The following is a 19572-nucleotide window of genomic DNA, read 5'->3' as shown; positions in this document are numbered from 1 at the left end:
AGGAAAGCCACCCCTGCCAACAGAAGGTCAGATGTCATTTGGTGTTATCTCCAAGGCATATCCCAGATGGTTAAGAAGGCAGCAAGCCTAGGGAACAACTCCTAAAGGTGCTTCAATTTAAAGCCCTGAGCTCTGTATTAATCCTGGTCTATGACTCAGGTGTGAGCTGGGAAGAAATCACACCACATGTCCCAGCTCAGCCGCGCTGACCCCACGATGTAGGATGGATTGGCAGTTCTAACACACTTCCCTCCCTGCACTGGACAGTCTGTTGCATTTTCTATAGCCAAAGTCACAGTCTATTTCCCCATCCCCCCAACCAATCAGACAATTTGGAGAAATAAAATACCATCAGGCAGGAGGCAAACTCATTCACAAATGAAGGCATTATACAATAAAGCACATAAAGACAGAATATATGTGCAGGATCCAATGGCTGTTCATGTCAACAGGCCAGTCAAATCAAACCACTAAAAGCAATTTTCTCTTAGGTCAATAACTTTGCCATTCACACAAACAAACAAAAAAAAAAAGTTATTTTCTGTGCACTTTCTTTTTTCATTATAATACAAATTCTTGAAGAGACACCAATATTAATCAAAAAAGCACTGACAGTGAATGTTACTCACACAACTAATAGAAATTTCCTGTTTTTATCATCCAAGAGCATCTATTAGAAAAAAACCATGAAGGATATTTCACAATTACGTGGCCACTAAGTCTAAAATTGCTGACACATGTTCCTTTGGCATGTCTGGTACCCCCAACAACAAAATTCAGAGTTTTTAAATTTAGCTTTTTGTTTGGCAATGTCTTTAAAATATGTACCAGATAACAAATAGAGTTCTAAATTTTGCCTTCACTTACAAAATCACTGCAGGGGGTATGTGAGTCAGAGAAATGTTTGCTGTACTGATACTATGACAAAGATCTCTCAGCAGCTTGTTTCAACAGTCCAGTGTGCATATGTCAGCCTTGTAGAGCTCTAACAATATACTGCAGATTTTGAAATAAAACAAGCAGCTTGTGTCTCATCTGTTATTAGAATCTTATGATCAAATTATTTTAAAAAGAGGAAAAAGTATAGATTAATCATAGCTAAATACAGATATATAGAACTGTAATTAACTATAGATTATTAGATTAAATCAAACAAACTAAATAAATTGCACCTTAGTCACACTGGCAGCTCAGTTCAAGGAGGTGGCATGTCCTGATGACAGCATTCCTATCTCTGTTTGTTCCAGCATCCTCAGTGATAAATGCTCATTTAGGTTTCTCCATGGGACAAACACAAAGCACATCTGAAGTTAAACTTGAAAATTACATTCTTATTAATAAGAAATATTTCAGGATACTCTGACAACTTCTGTTAACTGAACAGTGCATGTGTGTATTTTTCTTTAATTTCTTCTTCTAGTTTCTTCAGAAGAGCCATTTAACAGCCCAGTGCCACCACCAGCTGGATCCCTTACCAGCTTCCCCATAAACTGTTAATTGCATGTAGCTCATTTTCCTGTTAAACTTCTCCCCTCCCCAGCTCCAGACACAACTCTGGGATGCAGAAAGTGCAGGAGCACTGCTGTGGCTGACACTGCTGTCTTATTGCCCTTTACAGCAGCTGCACAACCCAGAGGAAACCACAGTTTGCTCTGCTGAGGAGAAAGCGAACAAATCAGCACAATGCTGATTAAAATGGGCACATAAATCCCTCTGGCTGGTCTGGGTATAATTGACAATTTGTTGTAATCTCCCCACTACAGTCCCCATCCAGAAGGCACTATTGCTTCAACCTGTAATAAACCAGTTGTTCTCTGAGCAGGAAACCACTGTGTGCTCCAGGAACCTGATGTCAGCTGTTGTGACAGGAAAGGGCTGGCACACAGGCACACAGAGGTGAGGACAACAGGCAAGTTCATTATTTGGGTAGAATTAGAGAAGCCACATAAAGCTCTTACCAGTAAACAGATAACAGATTCAAGTATTGGGGACACATGCCAGAAACATTTCCTGCAGGGTATTTTCAAAGATGCTCTAAAAACATTCACATGATGATCAATGGGGAAAATGCTCATGTTGGCACTGCTGTGCCCCTTGTGTGTGCAAACAGTGACTGGATTATGCACAAACCTTCCCCTTTTGGATCTCCAATTGCAACTGAGAATGTTCAAACTTGTGTTCTGTGCTTGCAATGTTTTGAGATGAACCTAAGCCAAGGACTGCTCTGGGCCTACTGAAGTTCATGGGGTTTCAAATCTGGGAATTTGGCTCAAATCCACTTTCACACAATAGCACCAGCCTGTTAGAAAATCTTCCTCCATGTTTATGCACTGCATGCTAAGGTTTATAGCCTCGTAATCAAACACAGTCTGTTCTTTTTACTTTTTTTGAGTTTGGTGTTTTGTTGGTTTTTTTTAATTCAAGACTCCATAAACTTCAACACCTAATTCTACCACAAATGCTTCCTCTGCTGGTCTCCCAGTTTCCAAGAATGCTGCAGTCTGTAACTAGAAAGAAGGGCTGTTACATAAGGGCATTCTTCTGCAAAAATTTCAGTGCAAGCTGAAATGGTTTGGCCTGAAACAACCATACAGTGCCCACATCCAGTCTGCAACATGGAAAAACCCAGCTCTTAGATCTCAGAAGAAATTAAGCTTGGCCTCATGTTCACAAAAATTCTGCTGGCAAAGTACATGATACAATTTTCCATTTCCCTCTAACTCATCAGTAGATGGACTCCTGTCTTGCACAGAATCATGGACCTGATAAGGAAACAGTCTGAACTAATACATGGATTCTCACCTTGACCTCCGTATCTTCAGCAACCCAGCAAGCTTCACCTTTAGATGATAATTTCTGGTCTTACAAAGACAAAGCTAAATATTTCATAATTATTCTCAGCCACTGATTGTCCACATATTTCCTTCCAGGCAAAATAAAATAAAGGATAAACTAAGTTTGGTTTGGACAAGATAACAAAAGATGACTTTGTGCTCATCAAAAATACTCCACAGGCTGCTCAAGGAAGACAAACAGAACACAGGAATACTGCACCCAAAAATCCTTATGAAAACTAAAACCATCTTTATCTTACTGCAAAACCGGAAAAAGCAAGACCAGGATGGAGGAAAACAAGAGGAAATAATTAAAAATAAAAACAAAGTGATGGTCAAGGTACTGTTGCTGCTGAATACAGCTCCAAATGTAAGCTCACCCTCAAACTGAAGGGTCAGAGAACAAAGGATTTCTGTGGTGATGTTCTGTATTAGTACATTAAGTCTTTAGAAATTAGCAGAAAAGATCAGCTTAAAAAACTTTGAGTGTTCTACAGTTTGTAGAGAATCAAGATCCAGGTCACTGTTTGGGATAAACAGTCAAGTTCAAGAAAACAAGGTGAAACTTGAAACTGCCATTTATCAGTTTACACATTTGCACTGACTACAGCTGAGCACCCAGCTTTACATCGAGGTGCTCAGCTGCCAGGGTTCCCCTTCAAAACAACAGATGCATTACAAATGCATAAACAAAATGTCTGTAATAAGATTAAATAGCCTAAATTTGATCAATTTATATTAAATTACTCTTGGTAAGCTTATGCCAGAGCAATTATTCTGCATTAATTCAACAATTAAAACAAAATAAAAAAGCTTTACGATGTACGCCTCACAACTGTAAGGGATACAATTTTTTCTCATGTTTAGTGCAGCCCAGTAAGTGCTTAAAGCTCTATTAAGTGTAATAAATATACATCCACCCTGTGGATTCCAATAGAAAAAAAAATTACAGGACACATTAAGAATCACAACTGCCTTGCAAGCACAGTATTTGAAGACTCTCCTTCCAGGACATAAACCAGAAGTTCGCAATATACAAATAGAACAATATAAAAATTTAAAAAAAAACCCAAAACATGGGCAGCCTTTTTTTAGCATTCTGTGGTTTATTATTTACATAAAGGCAAGGCTCATAAAAGCAAAGACTTACCTACCATGCATATACCCATATCAGAGTACACACCGAACAACAAACTCCTAATAAAACTCTACTGACAAAAATTGCATCCCTCTGCCCCCTAATCAAGAGGAGAACAAACACATGAGCAATAGGAACAGCATCAATACTCAAAACACAGTGAACTTAACACCATCCTGACTTAAAATTACAACCTAAGGGCAGAACCACAAGACTGGCATCAGTTCCCCAGCACACCCAGAACCAGTGCTGATTTTCACAGCCTGCCTGTCTCACTCACATCAAGGTTACAGTGCAGATCCCAAAGGCAATGCTCACTGAGCTGCTGGTCACTCCTTCTTATCTGTCAAAGAGTGAATGGTCTGTTCTCCAGTCTGTCTCCCTGGTGGTGCAGGAGCCCCTGGTCCTGCCTGGAAGGTGTCTGGTAGCACAGGTCATCCCTTACTGTGCACAGCCTTTATGGACCAGAATCACCACCTCCATCCCCGCCTTACGGGAAACTGAGGACATGGCAGGGCTGAGGTGTGGGAACAGCCACAAAAATGGACACGTTCCTATCACGTGGAGATGGTTGATGCAATCTAAATCTTCCATGATATTACAATCTTCCTTTCAGAAGTTTCAAGGACCGAGAAGCAATGCAGGTAGAAATAAGGTCTGTCCATGTATACTTCCCACTCTCACTTCCCAGCTGATGGGAAGGGCACGGGGATCCCAGAGGATGGGACCTGCCCACATGGGACTGCACCCTACCAGCCTGCTCTACAGCAGCACAACACTTACAGCTCTCCTCTGCCACACAGCATTTTGTGCCTGTTCTCCACAAGAATGAAGCCAAGGGGACACTGGTATACAAATACCCCTTGAGAATACAGTAGAACTGTAAAATCAGCCAGCTCACAGAGCTTGGAACAACATCAGGGACCTCACAGGGCTTCCCAGCTGTGATTATATTGCACACATACCAACCAAGAAATCTGTGGGATGGCAGGGATAAAACGCAGTTGCTCCTGCTCCAAAGCTGGCATTGCCTTCCACCCAAATATTATGAGACTGCTTTAGATCTCCCAGGCTGGGGCTTCCCTGGCCTCACATGCTTGTTTTATCGTGCAGCAGGAAGCAGCCCCATAACCCTACCCCACTGCACACACCACTGCATTGCAATACACTGATAAATAAATGTATCAACATCCAAAATAAATAACTGGCTTGGAACACGTATTTGCTGTTAGCAGACATCACAGCAACTTCCAGGACTTCCACACCTGTACTGTTACTTTAAAGGCGAGGACACTGAACTCAAGGAGTGATTTCTCCTGCCTGCAGTCAGTCAGCAGCAGAGGTGCAGCTAGGGATAGGGTCCAAGCTCACTAACAAAAGTTCTCAACATGCTGTAGCTCAGTAATACAATGCACAGTAATCCTCAGTAAGTCCATAGAAATTTCATGACACCTGTATGCTTAACAGGGCACAATCAGCTTAAATTCATGCTTCCAAGAGAAGACTACAGGTTGAGTGTCCTATTTATATGCAGTGGCAACCTCTGGATGTATCAGTATAAAACCTGGAAACAATTAGCTGAAAGAAGATGCTCAGAGGGCAGGAGCACCTTTGCTATAGACACAGGCTGGGAGAGCTGGATTGTTCAGACTGCACAAGAGAAGGCTCTGGTGTGGCCTTAGAGCCCCTTCCAGTGCCTAAAGGGAGCCTCCAAGACAGATGGAGAGAGATTTTTTACAAGGGAATGCAGTAAAAGGACAAGGACGATTTGCCTTAAGCTGAAGAAGGGCAGGTTTAGATCAGACATGCGGAAGAAATTCTTCACTCTGAGGGTGGCAAGGCTTGGCATACTCTGCCCAGAGAAGCTGAGGATGCCCCTTCCCTGGAAGTGTTCAAGGCCAGGCTGGATGGAGCTCTGAGAAACTTGGTCTAGTGGAATATGTCCCTGCCCACAGCAGGGGGGGAGCGTGGAACGAGATGATCTTTAAGGTCCTTTCCAAGCAAAACTATTCCATGATTATAAATATAAACCATCAAAGCTCACTCTCCTCACTAGCCTAACTTCTCAGGGGGATTACTTGAACCTCTCTAAATATGTTAAGGTTTACATCATCTAATTGCAAAAGGCGTTGTATAAGCATTAGAGTCAAGTTGTGACATTCCTACAATAGAATGAAGAGTTGATCCAATCAACAGCAAAGTTAAAAAAAAATAAAAAAAGAAGTAATGCAATTGAAATGTACCTATTTTTAAATATCTGTCTGTTCCCTACTTACCAACTGGAGACACTGGCCCACAAGGGGGAAATTGAAAAGCTTTCTCACCCCCTCTTGTTTTTCAGTAAGAAACCCCTCATGTTACACAGTTGTTTGCTTAATACAACTTGTGATTATAAAAGCTCATGAGGCCAAAAGGTCCCTGCTGTGCCTGCCTTCATGTCTGAGTAACTGGTCTGCATCATGTCATTCTCCACAGTGTTGGGCAAACATGCATCATTTTAATCAAATTAAAAAGGAAACTATGTGGGCTTTTGAGCCTTGCTATTCAGTTAATTTTAAGGGACTATCTGAAGGGATAGTGTTACAGATCACATGCAAGTCTCTCTGCTGATGGACCTGGAAAAACTGGACTTGAAACTGGAGCAAATAATTCAAAGCATATGTTGAAAGTTAAGTTATAACACAAAAAAAAAGCCTCAAAAAATCAACCCATAAAACACTTCAACAAAATGTATTTTGAACTCTCAGGAATGGTTACTCAAAGTATGGGGCACATTCAGAATATTAATTAAAACAGCTTATTGAAGCCCTTACAGATGTGTAAGCTCTCTGTAGATATAAATACACAGCATCTATCTGTGAACTCTACAAGTGTTTCCATTCCCAAAACAAGTACCTATGACAAAGTTCATGGCCCCATGATTTGGGCAGTTGGGGTAGCCCTTCTGTCACAAGTATCAGATGTACCTGAAGGAAAGACCGAGCTGTTGAAAACTACCACAGTAACACCTGCCAGTGACCCAAGGTACAAACAGCTCCTCAAAAGACAGACTTTCTAGAAAAAGGGATGGAAACCCCAGAAACTCTAAAGCACCATCAGCAGATATTCCCAGGATAGAACAGCTATCCAAAATAACACTGGAATACGTAATTTATTCTTTTACCATTCACAGCTGCATAATAAATCAATACATAAAGACTGTAAGTAGCTTCTAAACTAACCTCTTTGTTTCACTTGGATGCTCAGTAAGAAGCTTTACTGAAAAGCTCTTTTGCCAAAAAAGCTTCATCTCCTGGCATTCTATATTATTTGTACTTCATTATCAAACTCAAGTAACCAAAATTTATGTTTTGTTAGTAAATACTAGTATTGTCTGGTTCTGAAATCTGGCTGTGGTGACACACCACAGAATAGTTCATTAGAGAAAATAATGACCACAAGATGATCTTGGTAAGATACTTTGCTGTGGACAGAATTAAATTTAAACACATGAGAAGGAAAAGAGAGAGAGGAGAAAAAGGCTCAAGGATGCTGCTCGGTTGTTTTTACAGGCTACTTCTTTAGTGCAATTAAAATAAGGTGTGTGGGACAAAACATTCATTATAGGTTTTAATTCTCTTTTTAAAGACTCAAGACACTTATAAACCACATGCAAAAGTCTCCACAGTATGAAAACAGAAAGAAGAATGTCTGAAGACTTAAGTTCACATCCCAGGGACTGCAATAAAACAGATCCAACTAAAGAACACTGCCCATTGGCCATGTGCCCACTCTGGTTGGGAGCTGCCACACGGGAGGCTTTTCCCTCCACACAGCTCTGGGCAGGGTATCAGAGAGGAGTGAGTGGGAGCTGTGGTCTCAGCAAGCTGGTGGAAAGCCAGGGAAGGATCAAAGACCAAGAAGTGCTGTCTTTGCTGCCACAGAGCTGAGCCTCAGCTAAGGATGGAGAGGCGACAGCAGCAGGGGATAAATCAATTAGGGGTGGAATTCTACTGCACACGAGGCATCCCTCCTCCCCATGCTTCCCTAGGCTGCTACTACAACTCATCACGAATAATAAAATATTTTAGTGCCTGGTATTGACTCCATTGAGACAACACAACATTCGAAGCTCCTGTTCCACAAGGCAGATGCTAAGGCTGCATTCTCCCAGCATCTGTTTCCATCAAAGCACTGAAGCACCTGAGAGGGTTTGCAAGTTTGCCAGTGCCAAAACCCTCCAGGCACACTTGGACGGCTTTATTGCCAATGTATTAACCAGAGAAGTTTGGAAAACACCAGTGTTTTTGAAAGAGAGGAAAACCCCACTAACTATATATCTCATGGTGTTTAACAAAACAGAGGAGGTTGAACAAATATTGAACATTAAAGAAGTACCCACCACCCTTGAAACCCAGCAAGTGAAAGTGATCCAGTCCAACATCTGGGATAACAGACCCAAGAATGCAGCAGTTTCCAAGTGGGAAACTCAAGGTGAAGACTGAATAGGAACAGCAACCACAAAACCTACTTGCATGTGCATGTCCAAACACCTGAAAATTCACCCTAAAAGCATTCCCTAATGCTAATCAGGTGTAGCAAGTTTGTCTCAGGAGTACTAGGCTAAAGTCGTTTCCTTGGTAAAAGCATGTACTGACCTCTTTAAACCATCATTATAATTACCAAAGTAATTTTTAAAAAATGCAATTTATTATCACTGGTTTTTCTTCCAGTACTATCCGCCCTAATGGAATGTGTCAGCAGCAGGGAGACCACTGGGTCACTGTGTTTGTGTAGGAGTTGCTTTTGAATTGCTTTATACATAGTTGGCTTCTCCCAACATTTGGGAATCTTCCCCCCCCCCCCCCAGAAACAGTCCTAGAGACCAAAGGAAAACAAAATTCCCTTGGAATGTTTGAGAGATTAAATGTACCATACATTTAAAACATGATCACTTGAAAGTACCAATTTTTTGAGAGCAGACTGTGTTTTTTCTTATTTCTGTATCTAGTGTGTCAAAGGGCAGGAATGGCACTCCAGGATGTCCTACAGTCACAGGTTCCTTGTTTCCTGCACTAATTCATTTACCTGCAGACAAAATGGGGATGGAAGAAGCAGGACATTAATTTCCTCCATCCTGCATGTAAAAATCCTGCAGACTAAACAGACTAAAGCTGAAAATCCAGATTCCCATGCTTGGCACTGCCCAAGTTCTAAGGCCATCTCTGGCTGGCATGGCGACCTTCCTGCTATGAGAACAAGCAGTCCACAAAAATGTGGGCAGGTCTTTTTCTCTGGAACAACAGCACAGCAATGGGCTGGTGTGGATGGAAAGTCTCACATCTGAAACATCCTCTTCACTCTCCACAATGCCAGTGGGACCACATAACTCTACTGAAAAACAGGTATCACATGATGATTTGGTAGTTGTCAACAACAAGGCAAATCTCTTTCCAGATTTCACACTTAAAAGACAAAAAGATGCCTTGCCAAAATGGGCTTTTTCTACAGTCAAAACAGACTGGAACCTGAAATATGCTGTTCACATCACTCATTCATATACATTCTATACATGGCAGTATGTTTCAAGAATTGTTCCTTCTTTTTCAGGGCAACCACAGTGTCAAAGTATCTGTTTCCAGAAATCTCTGTTACCTTCCAATGCAGGTACAATAATCCTGACACAGCTGTCTCCAGCCTCCTACCCTCCAAGGAATAAAGTGGGGGCTGTGTGGGTATGTATGGGTGGGTGGAAAATCCCATTAAAAATTGAGTCAAGTCTTGGACAATTCTACAGAGACATAAAAGAATTCAGGACATGTCATGTCTACAGAAACTTTCCTCCCCATCCTACCAGCTTTGCTGTATGTTGTTTACTGGGTGCCTGCTTCTCTTCACTCTACAGGTTGTGGTGGTTTGTGGACATTCAGTGAAAACCTCTGTTTTATCCTGGGACAAAAAGCGCAAGTAGCTATTAACTCTCTATAAACAAAATATCATACAACTCATTCCCTACCTGCCCATAGACAACAGTCTTTCTACTAGGTCAGTCATCCTGTACTAAGATGTTAAAATCAAAAATGCTGGGATCTGGTTTTAATTCTCTGTTCTCTCACTTCATAATCTGCTGGGCTGGGCATGTTTCAGAGACAGGTGGTTCTTCAGGGTTCATGTACTTAAAAGAGCTCACAGACAGAAGTAAAAAAAAAATAGTAATAATAAAGAAATCAAGTGCTGTCAGTTGAAACAGCCCTTCACACGCAGAGTACCTTTCTGATGCATAAACCTCTGACAAATGTGCTCTTCAGAACCAAAGGCTACAGAACAAAGTCCCAAAGGAGCTCTACGACAGCTTCTTCTTTAGTCAACTGTCTCAGCAAAAATACATTTCCCTGAAAAAAGAGATTTCTTATATTTATTTTTTTTTTGCCAGGGAGTGTTAAGAACTCTGAGTAGAAAAGTATCAGTCTGTGACAAGTATTTTAATGTCTACAAAACACAGAAGAAATACAGACCTTCTGACAATATATTTTTGCTATAGAACTTCTGGCACAAATACCTGCAATAGACTTTTTTACCCCTTTTTTTTTTTTTATAAATAGGCTGATCCAATTTTTAAGTGGATATGGAGAACTAATACAGTGGTTGCCAATCAAGTGCAGAACTCAACCCATATATTGTTTTGATAATATATTACTTTTCCATTAGACATGAGTTTTACTATTACTGATGATGACGTTTAAGGCAGAACAGGATTGTACTTGCCAGGACTGTGTTTCTTGTCATGCCTCAACTCAGTCTTTGAATTTCTTTGGAGAATTTTATATAAGAAGCCAAAAAGAAGTCTCATCCAGCTCTTCTCTGTAGTAGCTGGAGTTCTAAATAATTCATAGAAAGTCAGAGTTCAAAACACATTTGCATTCACTTGGCTGGTTGTCAATATGAGAACCACCCCCTTCCTTCTAAGAAAGATCATGCAGAAATCAGAGCTGGAGAACAGACATGGCAGTATAAGGCAGCTCACAGCACAAAAAATCCTGTGCTGATTTTCAGGAAGATTATATGTTGAGGAGAAAAGTTATCCCCATTCTTCTCTTTCACATGGTTATTTATCGTCTGCTCAGTGCTGTGAATGCCTTACTCCGCTTCTCCACTGGCCAGCCCCTGCTCTCTGGCACTTCCCTCTTTAAAGCTGAACACTAGTTTCCTCATTTTTACAATTTGACTCTATCTATAACATCTGGATTTTGTGGCTGTGTCTACAAACTGCTTGGTAACAACGGTTTGCAGCTGGACAGAAAACTGCCTAAGCTGAAATCATCACTGCAAGACAACATGTCATTAGAAGGTTCTGTGGGACAGGTTCCCCAGCCCAAATCTATGCTTGTATAACATGGAGTGATGCTTCCATAATATGGAACCACAGGAAATTGTCACATAATTCTCTCTTCTTCTCAAGGGATATCTATTAGCCCAACTCTTGCTGTGGTCAGTCACCATTTCCATCATAAAGTTCTACTTTGTTGCACTTAGAAAATATGGCAATAAAAGATCATGCCAAGATTAAACTTGGCACACAAGTTCTGTCCAGAAGTAACCTCAACTAATCTTTCTCAGCTAGCAAGTGAAGTGACTTAGTCATTTTAAAATCACTTGAAAATGAAAGCTGTAGAAGTTCTGGTTCTCATAATTTTATTGCAGTCACTGCTCAGCCGTTTCAGCACCCCTTAACTGCTCATCTGAAGAGTTTGCAAGGACTCCTGGAGAACCTGACTGTCCTGAGGAACCTTTGTGTCATGGGTGGGGTGTCACATGCTGCTCCCTGCCTCAGCTAAGCAGAGAGGCTGAGGCCAAAGGGAGATGTTACAGCTGATTTTTATGTGCCCTGCTGCCTTCAGCCCAGGATTGAAAATAACAAACCTGGGTGTTTCCCATTTGCACCACTGGAGATGCTGGGTGCAGGAACAGGGATCTTACAGTCCTTACAAGCACATCTCAGACACATCATGGAACCACTGGGAGTATTTCCAGGCAACCATACAGAGGTGTCTGTATTCATCACTCTATTCTTTCATTAACTACTTATGGAGAATTAGATTTGTAGAAATCAGTCTTACAAAGTGCTCTGGAACACTGTATTTTAACAGAAGGACAGTCTACAATACTTGTTCAATCATTTTTTGAAAGCTAATGTAGCAGAGGAATTCTTCAAAAGTGTCTTTTCTCTGCACTTAAATCTAAGTTGTGTGTTCCCTGTACCATTAGAGGTTTGCTGTCTGCAGCAGAGAGGCTCTCACTTGCACTGGGACTGAGCCTGCACCTGAACCTGACATCCACCAAGTTCCACCAGTGCTCTCTAAGCACAAAGAGGTCTTTGCTAATGGATCCTCCCATGGGATCTGATCTTCATCCATATTTGAAGTGATTTATTTTGACATCTGCAGATTTTCAAGAACAAAGAGGGAAAATGAATTATCACTCTGAATATCTGCCCCATTCTGATTAATCATGCACATGACGCACATAAAGACTTGTTGGGAGCTCAATTTTTTGCTATCATCACGGCTCAGCTGCTCTTCTCTAGGTCATTTCTAACTGTTCATACACTGCACAGTTCAGCTTCCCTGTTGCTACAATGTGTTAGCAATTAATGCACAATAAACAAGCAGACAATTGTTCCATTTCCAGGGAAAAAAATCTCCAAGGACACAAAATTAAATAGAAACTATCTGTCCTTCCCCATATCCTAAGACTTCAAGGAAGGGCAAGCAATTTACTCCCCAAACACACCATGTAACTGAGCCCATGGTTAACAGACACTTCAATTTGACATACATTTTACAGCTCCTGAAAACCTGTCTCCTCCTAGCTATTCACTTCCTGCTTCTGTTTGGTGTTAGAACTCAGAAGAGTTCGAGAAATCCCATGATAAGGTGGCCCAAAGAGCCGTCTCTACCAAAACCAAAGGGTTTTAGCTTAGTTTAGCTTTCAGCAGGTCAACCCCTTGATGTGACTCATGTAGTACCACAGAAATGCCAAAGGAGGAGAGGGTGAAATGAGGTGAGGATTGCATAAGCTCTGTGACTGCCAAAGAAATGCTCATGTGAGCACAGCCCCAGTCCCAGCCTTATTCCTGGGGGCAGAAATGTGAGCGGGAGCCTGCTTCCTCCACTGGCTTGCTCTCTGTCCCTCCACATTGGCAGTGGCAGCCTCCCAAGTTCTCAGGGTCTGAAGCAGCATCTCGGGGTAGCAGGACTGCTAAGAGGTGCTGGGAAAATCCCAGCAATACTGCACTAATGATCAGCACTTGTAACAAGATAATTACAACCAAAGGACACTGCTCAGATCTGCTGCAGGAAAAGTGAAGTTTCTCCTTAGACAAAATGCTGTCACTGCTTTACCAGTGCAAGGGCTGAAGGGGGAGGTTATAGCATTGAGAAAATGGACCCTGAGAAAATGAGGAAGAGAGCAAAATTAAAAATCATAATATACCGTTACACTTTCACTTGTAAATCTCTTCCCTAAGCTGATCCTGTGCTCAACAGCCAGACATCACTAACAGATGAGGATGTTCCTACAGCCTGAAGTGAACTTCACTTGGAGCAAAAAATATTTTAGATGCAGCTGACTGGCTTGTGGTTTCCATCACTTTCAAACTCTTCATTGCCCTTTGTTCTGCATGAAACATGCCTTTGTAAAGCCAAGGAAAACTTGGTTTAATAAACACCAAATTAATGGAAATGCATTTTCCTCCTTGACATCTTTTAATATGTCACTAAGACACACATTATTTCAAGCCACTGCAAGATTTCATTCAGTACTTGTTACAAAGCTGCTGCTCTCAACATGGCCTGTGTTACAGCAAGGGAAGTGTAGCTGGATGAATGGACTCCAGAATCACCTTTCTCCTAGAAAGGTATCTCAAAGGAGCAAGAGTCGTGGTGCTGAAGTCCTGCTCCCTGCTGCTTATAAATGAATTGAGGCTGGACTGACAGTCCTTATAGAAGATTCCTATTTAATGGTACCTTGTGGAGTCGAGGAAATACAAGTTTAAAATAACAAATCTAGAACTTTCTGGTTATCTATATGCTCCACAAACTGACAGAGCTACTTGCATACAAAATTGCTGTACTTCACCAGCCACACCTTCAAAACAAAAGTACTCAAAAAGCTGAGCAGGAGACCCTGCTTTCCTCATGCTGGGAAAATGTTCAGCTGTCCATGCACACCAGATTTACAGGCCTTCTGTGTCAATCTGACAACTCCAAAAGATTCAGGCAAGAAAAAGATTTAGCTCTATAAATACTATTGAACTTCTCTTTCCACTGGCTACAGATCATTTCAGTGCAGAAGAAAAGCCCATAGCCAAGGCTGCAAAAAATACAGTTGGGCTTTCAGAAGTGCTCTGCATTTGTCTAGTCCAGCTCCAGTTTGAGCAGGTTAAGTCCCATAACTGAGCACTTCTGGAAGTCAAAACATGACTGTTCACTGAGGCTCTGGAGTAACTGCTTCTTGGACGAGACAATACGTATGGTAAAATGTATTACAGGCTACATAATAAAAACAAAGGTTGTGCTCTTTTGCAAGTCTCATGGTATGAAACTCAGCTGTTTTGCCCTGCACAGGTTCCCCTAACTGTTCACTTGGTTTCTATCCATCTGGATTTTCACCACAGAATTTTGCTTTGAGCTTCCAATTCAAATACATGAAAGCACTGCCAAAACCACATCACATTCAAACCACAGGAAATCATGAATTTGGCACTGTTTTGACATGGAAGCTGTAAACAGTGTGCAGGTTCACTCAAAACTGGATCACCATCCTTTGAGTTATGAAACACAACAAAACTTCCAACAAACCAGGTCAGAAATCTTAACTATTAAAGCAGAGAAAAATTACATGACTTTTGCAAGGGTCAGGGTATTTTTTAATATTATCCCCTACATTTTTTCCTTCAGCTAGAAACATAGTATGTGAAGACTAAAAAGAGAAGCTAAATTTCTATCTTTCCATGTTTGAGTTACAACAGGATTTAGCTAATTCTCACAGTTCTAACATACACATATCCTATTATAGACAAGGCTGTTTCCTACTGGCAGCTTTGAGCACGAGAAACTGTAAAAGCCAGAGTCGTAGAGGAGATATGAATATGGTTCAGTTTTACATGATAAGTAATCAGCTTACAGGTAACTTACACTACTGCATAGGAGCCTCATGATTAAAATCCAGTATATTTTCAGTTGCCAAACACTGGATTTCTTCCCCTCAAGATTCCAATTAGCAAACCATGAGGAAGTTGTATGAAAACAGAAAAGTTTAAACTATGATATTTGACTTCAAATTAAACACTGCTCTAAAGAAACACATACTTGTAAAGAAGTCATAAGTTCATTGAGGATGAAATGAAAACAACCCAGCTTTCCAGGCTGAACCTGAGAACAATCCAGATTCCAAACCAGAGTATGAATGCAGAGCTACATGAAGGTAGTTTGACTGAAGTCAAATGAATAGGAAGCAAAATGCAGTCACTCACAAGATTTATATTACTGTACTGCCTGCAAGAAAACACAGTTTAATCTTGCTGAGTTTCAGTTTAACCAGATTTTTACACCAGGCATTCTGAATGTCAGGAAAAGCTCTCCAGGGATCCTGAACACACAGAACAATATATCAGATATATCTGACCTGTCATAGAGTTTTCAGATGTACACAGTTGCTCTCGCAGCTTTTCCACGTCGTCTGGATGAACCTGCTCATACAAAGTGCTGCCAAACCATTCAGACTGAGGCTGGTTCAGCACAGGAGTCACAGAGTCCGATACGTAGATCACTCTTCCCGTCTCAGCTGCAACTACAAACAGGAACCCATCTGCAGCCTCCAGGATAAGGTGTTTCAGCTCCTTCCAAAGAAAGGATTTTATTAGAATGCCAGCAAGGAAAGGGAATTAAATGTAACATCTGTCACTGTCAGAGAATATTGTTTTCTTGTGATCTTTGTAGCTGATCAAAACCTAGACAGAAATTTTCACTGATGTAACAATACAACCAAACTTGCAGCAAGGCATAAATTGCCCATCTCAATAACAACATTTTATTTTCCATTATTGCCTTTCATCTGGTGATCTCCATGCACTTTAGGAAAATAAACAGCTAATACTCACTTGCATATTCTGTGATAGGCATCTAACATTAAAAAATAAAAAGATACTTCAGAGTACAAACAGAGGAAATGAACAGCTCTAACTCATGGCAAACTCATCCCTTAATTAAACATTCTGAATAATTTAACTGGAAAGAAACCAATAAGACTTTCTAGTTTGGTTCTCCCTGGCCCTGCTCAGGATGAGCTCTGTAAATTAAACAGTCACTGGATAAAAGGCAGAAAGTGTAATGGGAACAAGGAAAGAAACCCCAACCTCTTCTTCCATTAGGGGCCTGGAGCCACTACAAGAAGGTTCTATTGTTTTTTGCCTTCTTTTTCCAGCCTGTGAGTTTGAAGTCTCAGCATCACTCAGAAGTATTTCCTTTCCTTAACAGAGCTGGAAAACCTCTCACAGCAAAGGATGACAACTACCACTCCAATTCCTGGAAAAGAAGCTTGGACAGCCTTGGGTGGCTCCAGTGATCACCAGAGCTTGTTAAGATACTGCACTCAAAGGACAGAGCTCTGGACAACCTGAGTCCCATTGCAGGTGAGACAGCTTAGCAGGGTTAGTGTGCAAGTGGTAGATATTAGCTGATAAGGTGAGGATAAAAATCTAGTAAACTATTAAGAAACAGATAATCCATCTCAAGAAACACTCAACAGACTGTCGACTTCTGCTGCTTTGTTATAGAGAAAGCACATTGATCCTAAATTACTGACAAAACAAAACAGCTCATAGCACAGCTGGCCACACTATACTGAGGATAATATAACCAGTTTTGCACATTATTAAAAAAGACGAAAACAAACTCTGTAATTCAGCAAGATTTAAAAAAAAAAAATTGTATTGAGAAGTGACTAGGGTGTGCCACCAGCAGAAAGGCACAGTCCCTCCAGAAACACACTCCAGGAGAGCTGGAATAAGCAGTCATGAGCACTGAGGGGTCACCAGCAGCTGCTGTTTATCTAAGAGAAAGAAGTATTGCCTCCAGCCATAACTTCCATGTGTAAGTGCTTAAATCACTTCAGACCACAAAAATGAACATTACACCCATAGGACTTCAAAAACAATGAAGGTGGTAGGAATTTTCAATGTGCTCAGTAAACACCGTTTTCCTTCAAGCATTGGGTGCATCCTCCTTCTTCTATCAAAAACGTAACCAAGGAAGTACCTCAGCCAGTACAGATGGCATTCATCTCTGCCCAGTTCAGCTGCTGGCAACTCCAGCATAAAGACTAAATGATGTTTTTAACCTTCCTCTAATCCCAGAAGAGAGAGGCAGCTCTTTCCAGACTCATTTTTACTTATTTTAGAGAACCTTTGCTAGGATGGGAAGAACCCAGATCTGGAGGTGAAAATTCCTTTCTGCGAGGCAGTGAGTGACTTGTTTTTCAGGCAGACAAACCTCAATTTTAAGAATGCAAATTTGTTTCTCCAAAAAGAAAGATCTGTCATAGTGTTAAGATCATGTCCAAACAGTCACAAAAAAACTGTCTGTATTCACACCTTGACTGGTACCAGCTGCTGCACCACAGTGAAGGATCAAGCTGAGGCTCTACTCCTCTCAGTATTTCCTCATACCTTTTAAGACCAAACAAACAGGGAAAACCAACATTTTTGTAAATTCTACCTGTTCTGTAAGAAAGGAAGGCTTGTAAGCTCCATCAGTAGATTTGTTTCCAGTGCCCCTCATGGATTTCATGTGGGAAACAGCCATGCGAAGAATGGTCAGCTTGTCGGGCTTACGAGCCAGGGCGCTGCACGTGGGCACCATGTCCGACAGCTCGGTGATGTACTGGGTCATCTTATTCCTCCTGCGCCTCTCAATCTCACTGTGATTCTCCCTGAGCATTTAAAGAAACACCAAAGCAACACAAGAGAGATGTGAGCAGTGTAAGAATCTGAATTGGAGGTAATGTATCATAATACTTTGCACTTGTTCTGCTGTTTTCACCCCAGAAGAGTAAAGCGCTTTACAATGCCAACCACTGTTATCCCTCAGTTTACAGACAGAAAATCCAGGCCACAGACAGATAAATATGATTTGCCCATAGCTGTGAAAAGAACCTGTATTTCGATTTATTGGCTTGTGGCCTTAATCTCTTAACCAGTTTAATCTCCTTTGGTTTAAGGATCAAAATGAAGTAGAAATATGCGAACATCTGCCAACTCAAGTCAAACTCCCAAATTTGCTGTGATGCATCTCTCAGCTGCTTATCAAAGGTGTCCTTTAGAGGAAACCTCTCACTAACAACTGGATCAGGTCAGCAGGAAATGTCAACACTGACTTATGAAGAAAACCCACTTAGTGACAACACAGATCCCAAACAATGCTCCTCTGGAATTCCCCACATTCCTGCAGGGAGTCACTACCTGCCTGCAGGACAAGACTGCAGCACTGGGACCAGATATGGGATAACAGTACATACAAAAAAAAAAAAATCCCAATAAATAAATAAAATGGGTATGAAAGACAGCAAGTAAACATCTGGCTTGTCAGACATAGACTGGAATTTATGTTCAGGGACAATTTAGCACAGCAGGGAAGCAACAATGACAGTACTTGATGCTGCCCCAAGTTGGGCTAGGTTGAAATGTTCTCATCCTTTAGAGGAATTATATGGCTGAGGTGAGTCTAATTTGAGAAATCCCAAAATTGACACCCACCAGAATCTTTCAGAAATAAACATCTCAGAATTCAGTTTTCCCATTCTGAAAATCACAACTGCTCAATCAGCATTAAGGAATCACAGCAATATAGACATCTGAAATGGTCCAAATGGACCGAGAATGCTTCAGTGCCCAGCACTTATTCTTCTCATACTGTACCTGTCAGGTGGCAGCTAAATACAAGTACACGACAGGTAGATGATGCTTCAGTTGTCAAAGCAGCATCTTCCACTGATTTCAATGAGCTGTGCATGGCATTGTCTTGTGGGATCGCTGGCTGATCCAACAAGATGTGAGAGGTGATCACTTGGAGAGTCCACCAGCATTGACTGATGTGATAACACAACATTAAAAGAAACTGCAACATTCTTTGGAGCCGACTGCTATGAAGACTGACCATGGAAGCAGAAGCTAGGCTTGGCACACTTTTTGGATACTTTTAGATATTATGCCTTTTCTAAAAATGCAGGAAAGAATTGTATGCCATTTGCTGAAACAGGGGAATGCAAGGGCTTGCCCTGCTTTGGGTATCCTGCCCCTGCACATACAGGTGTTACATGCATGAGGCACTGTCTGCAGAAACACCACTTGTTAGGGTTACATGCAGAGTTATTATTCCTGTGTTTACTGTGTGATATTGCAGAAAACCCAGCTATGACAACCCGTGGCTGCTCAGTAAATTACAGCCAAGCCTTGCCTGAGGTCACAGTCTAGGACACTGCAATAGTGAACCTTTCATTTCGCCTGGCTGAGGAACAGCCCTTGTGTGGGTCTGCACAGACGCAGGAGGAACAGGGGGAGCTGGA

The 19572-nt window shown here is 41.4% G+C and overlaps 1 protein-coding gene across 6 annotated transcripts in view; it reads right to left on the bottom strand.

Annotated features, from left to right (window-relative positions):
- The window catches only part of ARNT2 (aryl hydrocarbon receptor nuclear translocator 2), a 97477-nt gene that overhangs the window by 43185 nt on the left and 34720 nt on the right, over positions 1 to 19572 (bottom strand). For 5 of the 6 annotated variants that reach the window (XM_058847017.1, XM_058847014.1, XM_058847015.1 and 2 more), the window contains 2 exons: positions 17727 to 17940; positions 15637 to 15850 (listed from right to left, as the gene is read on the bottom strand). In XM_058847017.1, the coding sequence (XP_058703000.1) occupies positions 15637 to 15850; positions 17727 to 17940 (428 nt within the window). Of the gene's footprint in view, positions 1 to 15636; positions 15851 to 17726; positions 17941 to 18925; positions 19044 to 19572 lie in introns of all 6 variants that reach the window. The other variant, XM_058847020.1, reaches the window with a different exon arrangement.

Source organism: Poecile atricapillus, chromosome 11 (genome assembly GCF_030490865.1).
Source record: "Poecile atricapillus isolate bPoeAtr1 chromosome 11, bPoeAtr1.hap1, whole genome shotgun sequence".
NCBI lineage: Eukaryota > Metazoa > Chordata > Aves > Passeriformes > Paridae > Poecile > Poecile atricapillus.
Note: the sequence above shows the minus strand (reverse complement) of the source record. Positions and strands in the feature narration are given on the sequence as shown.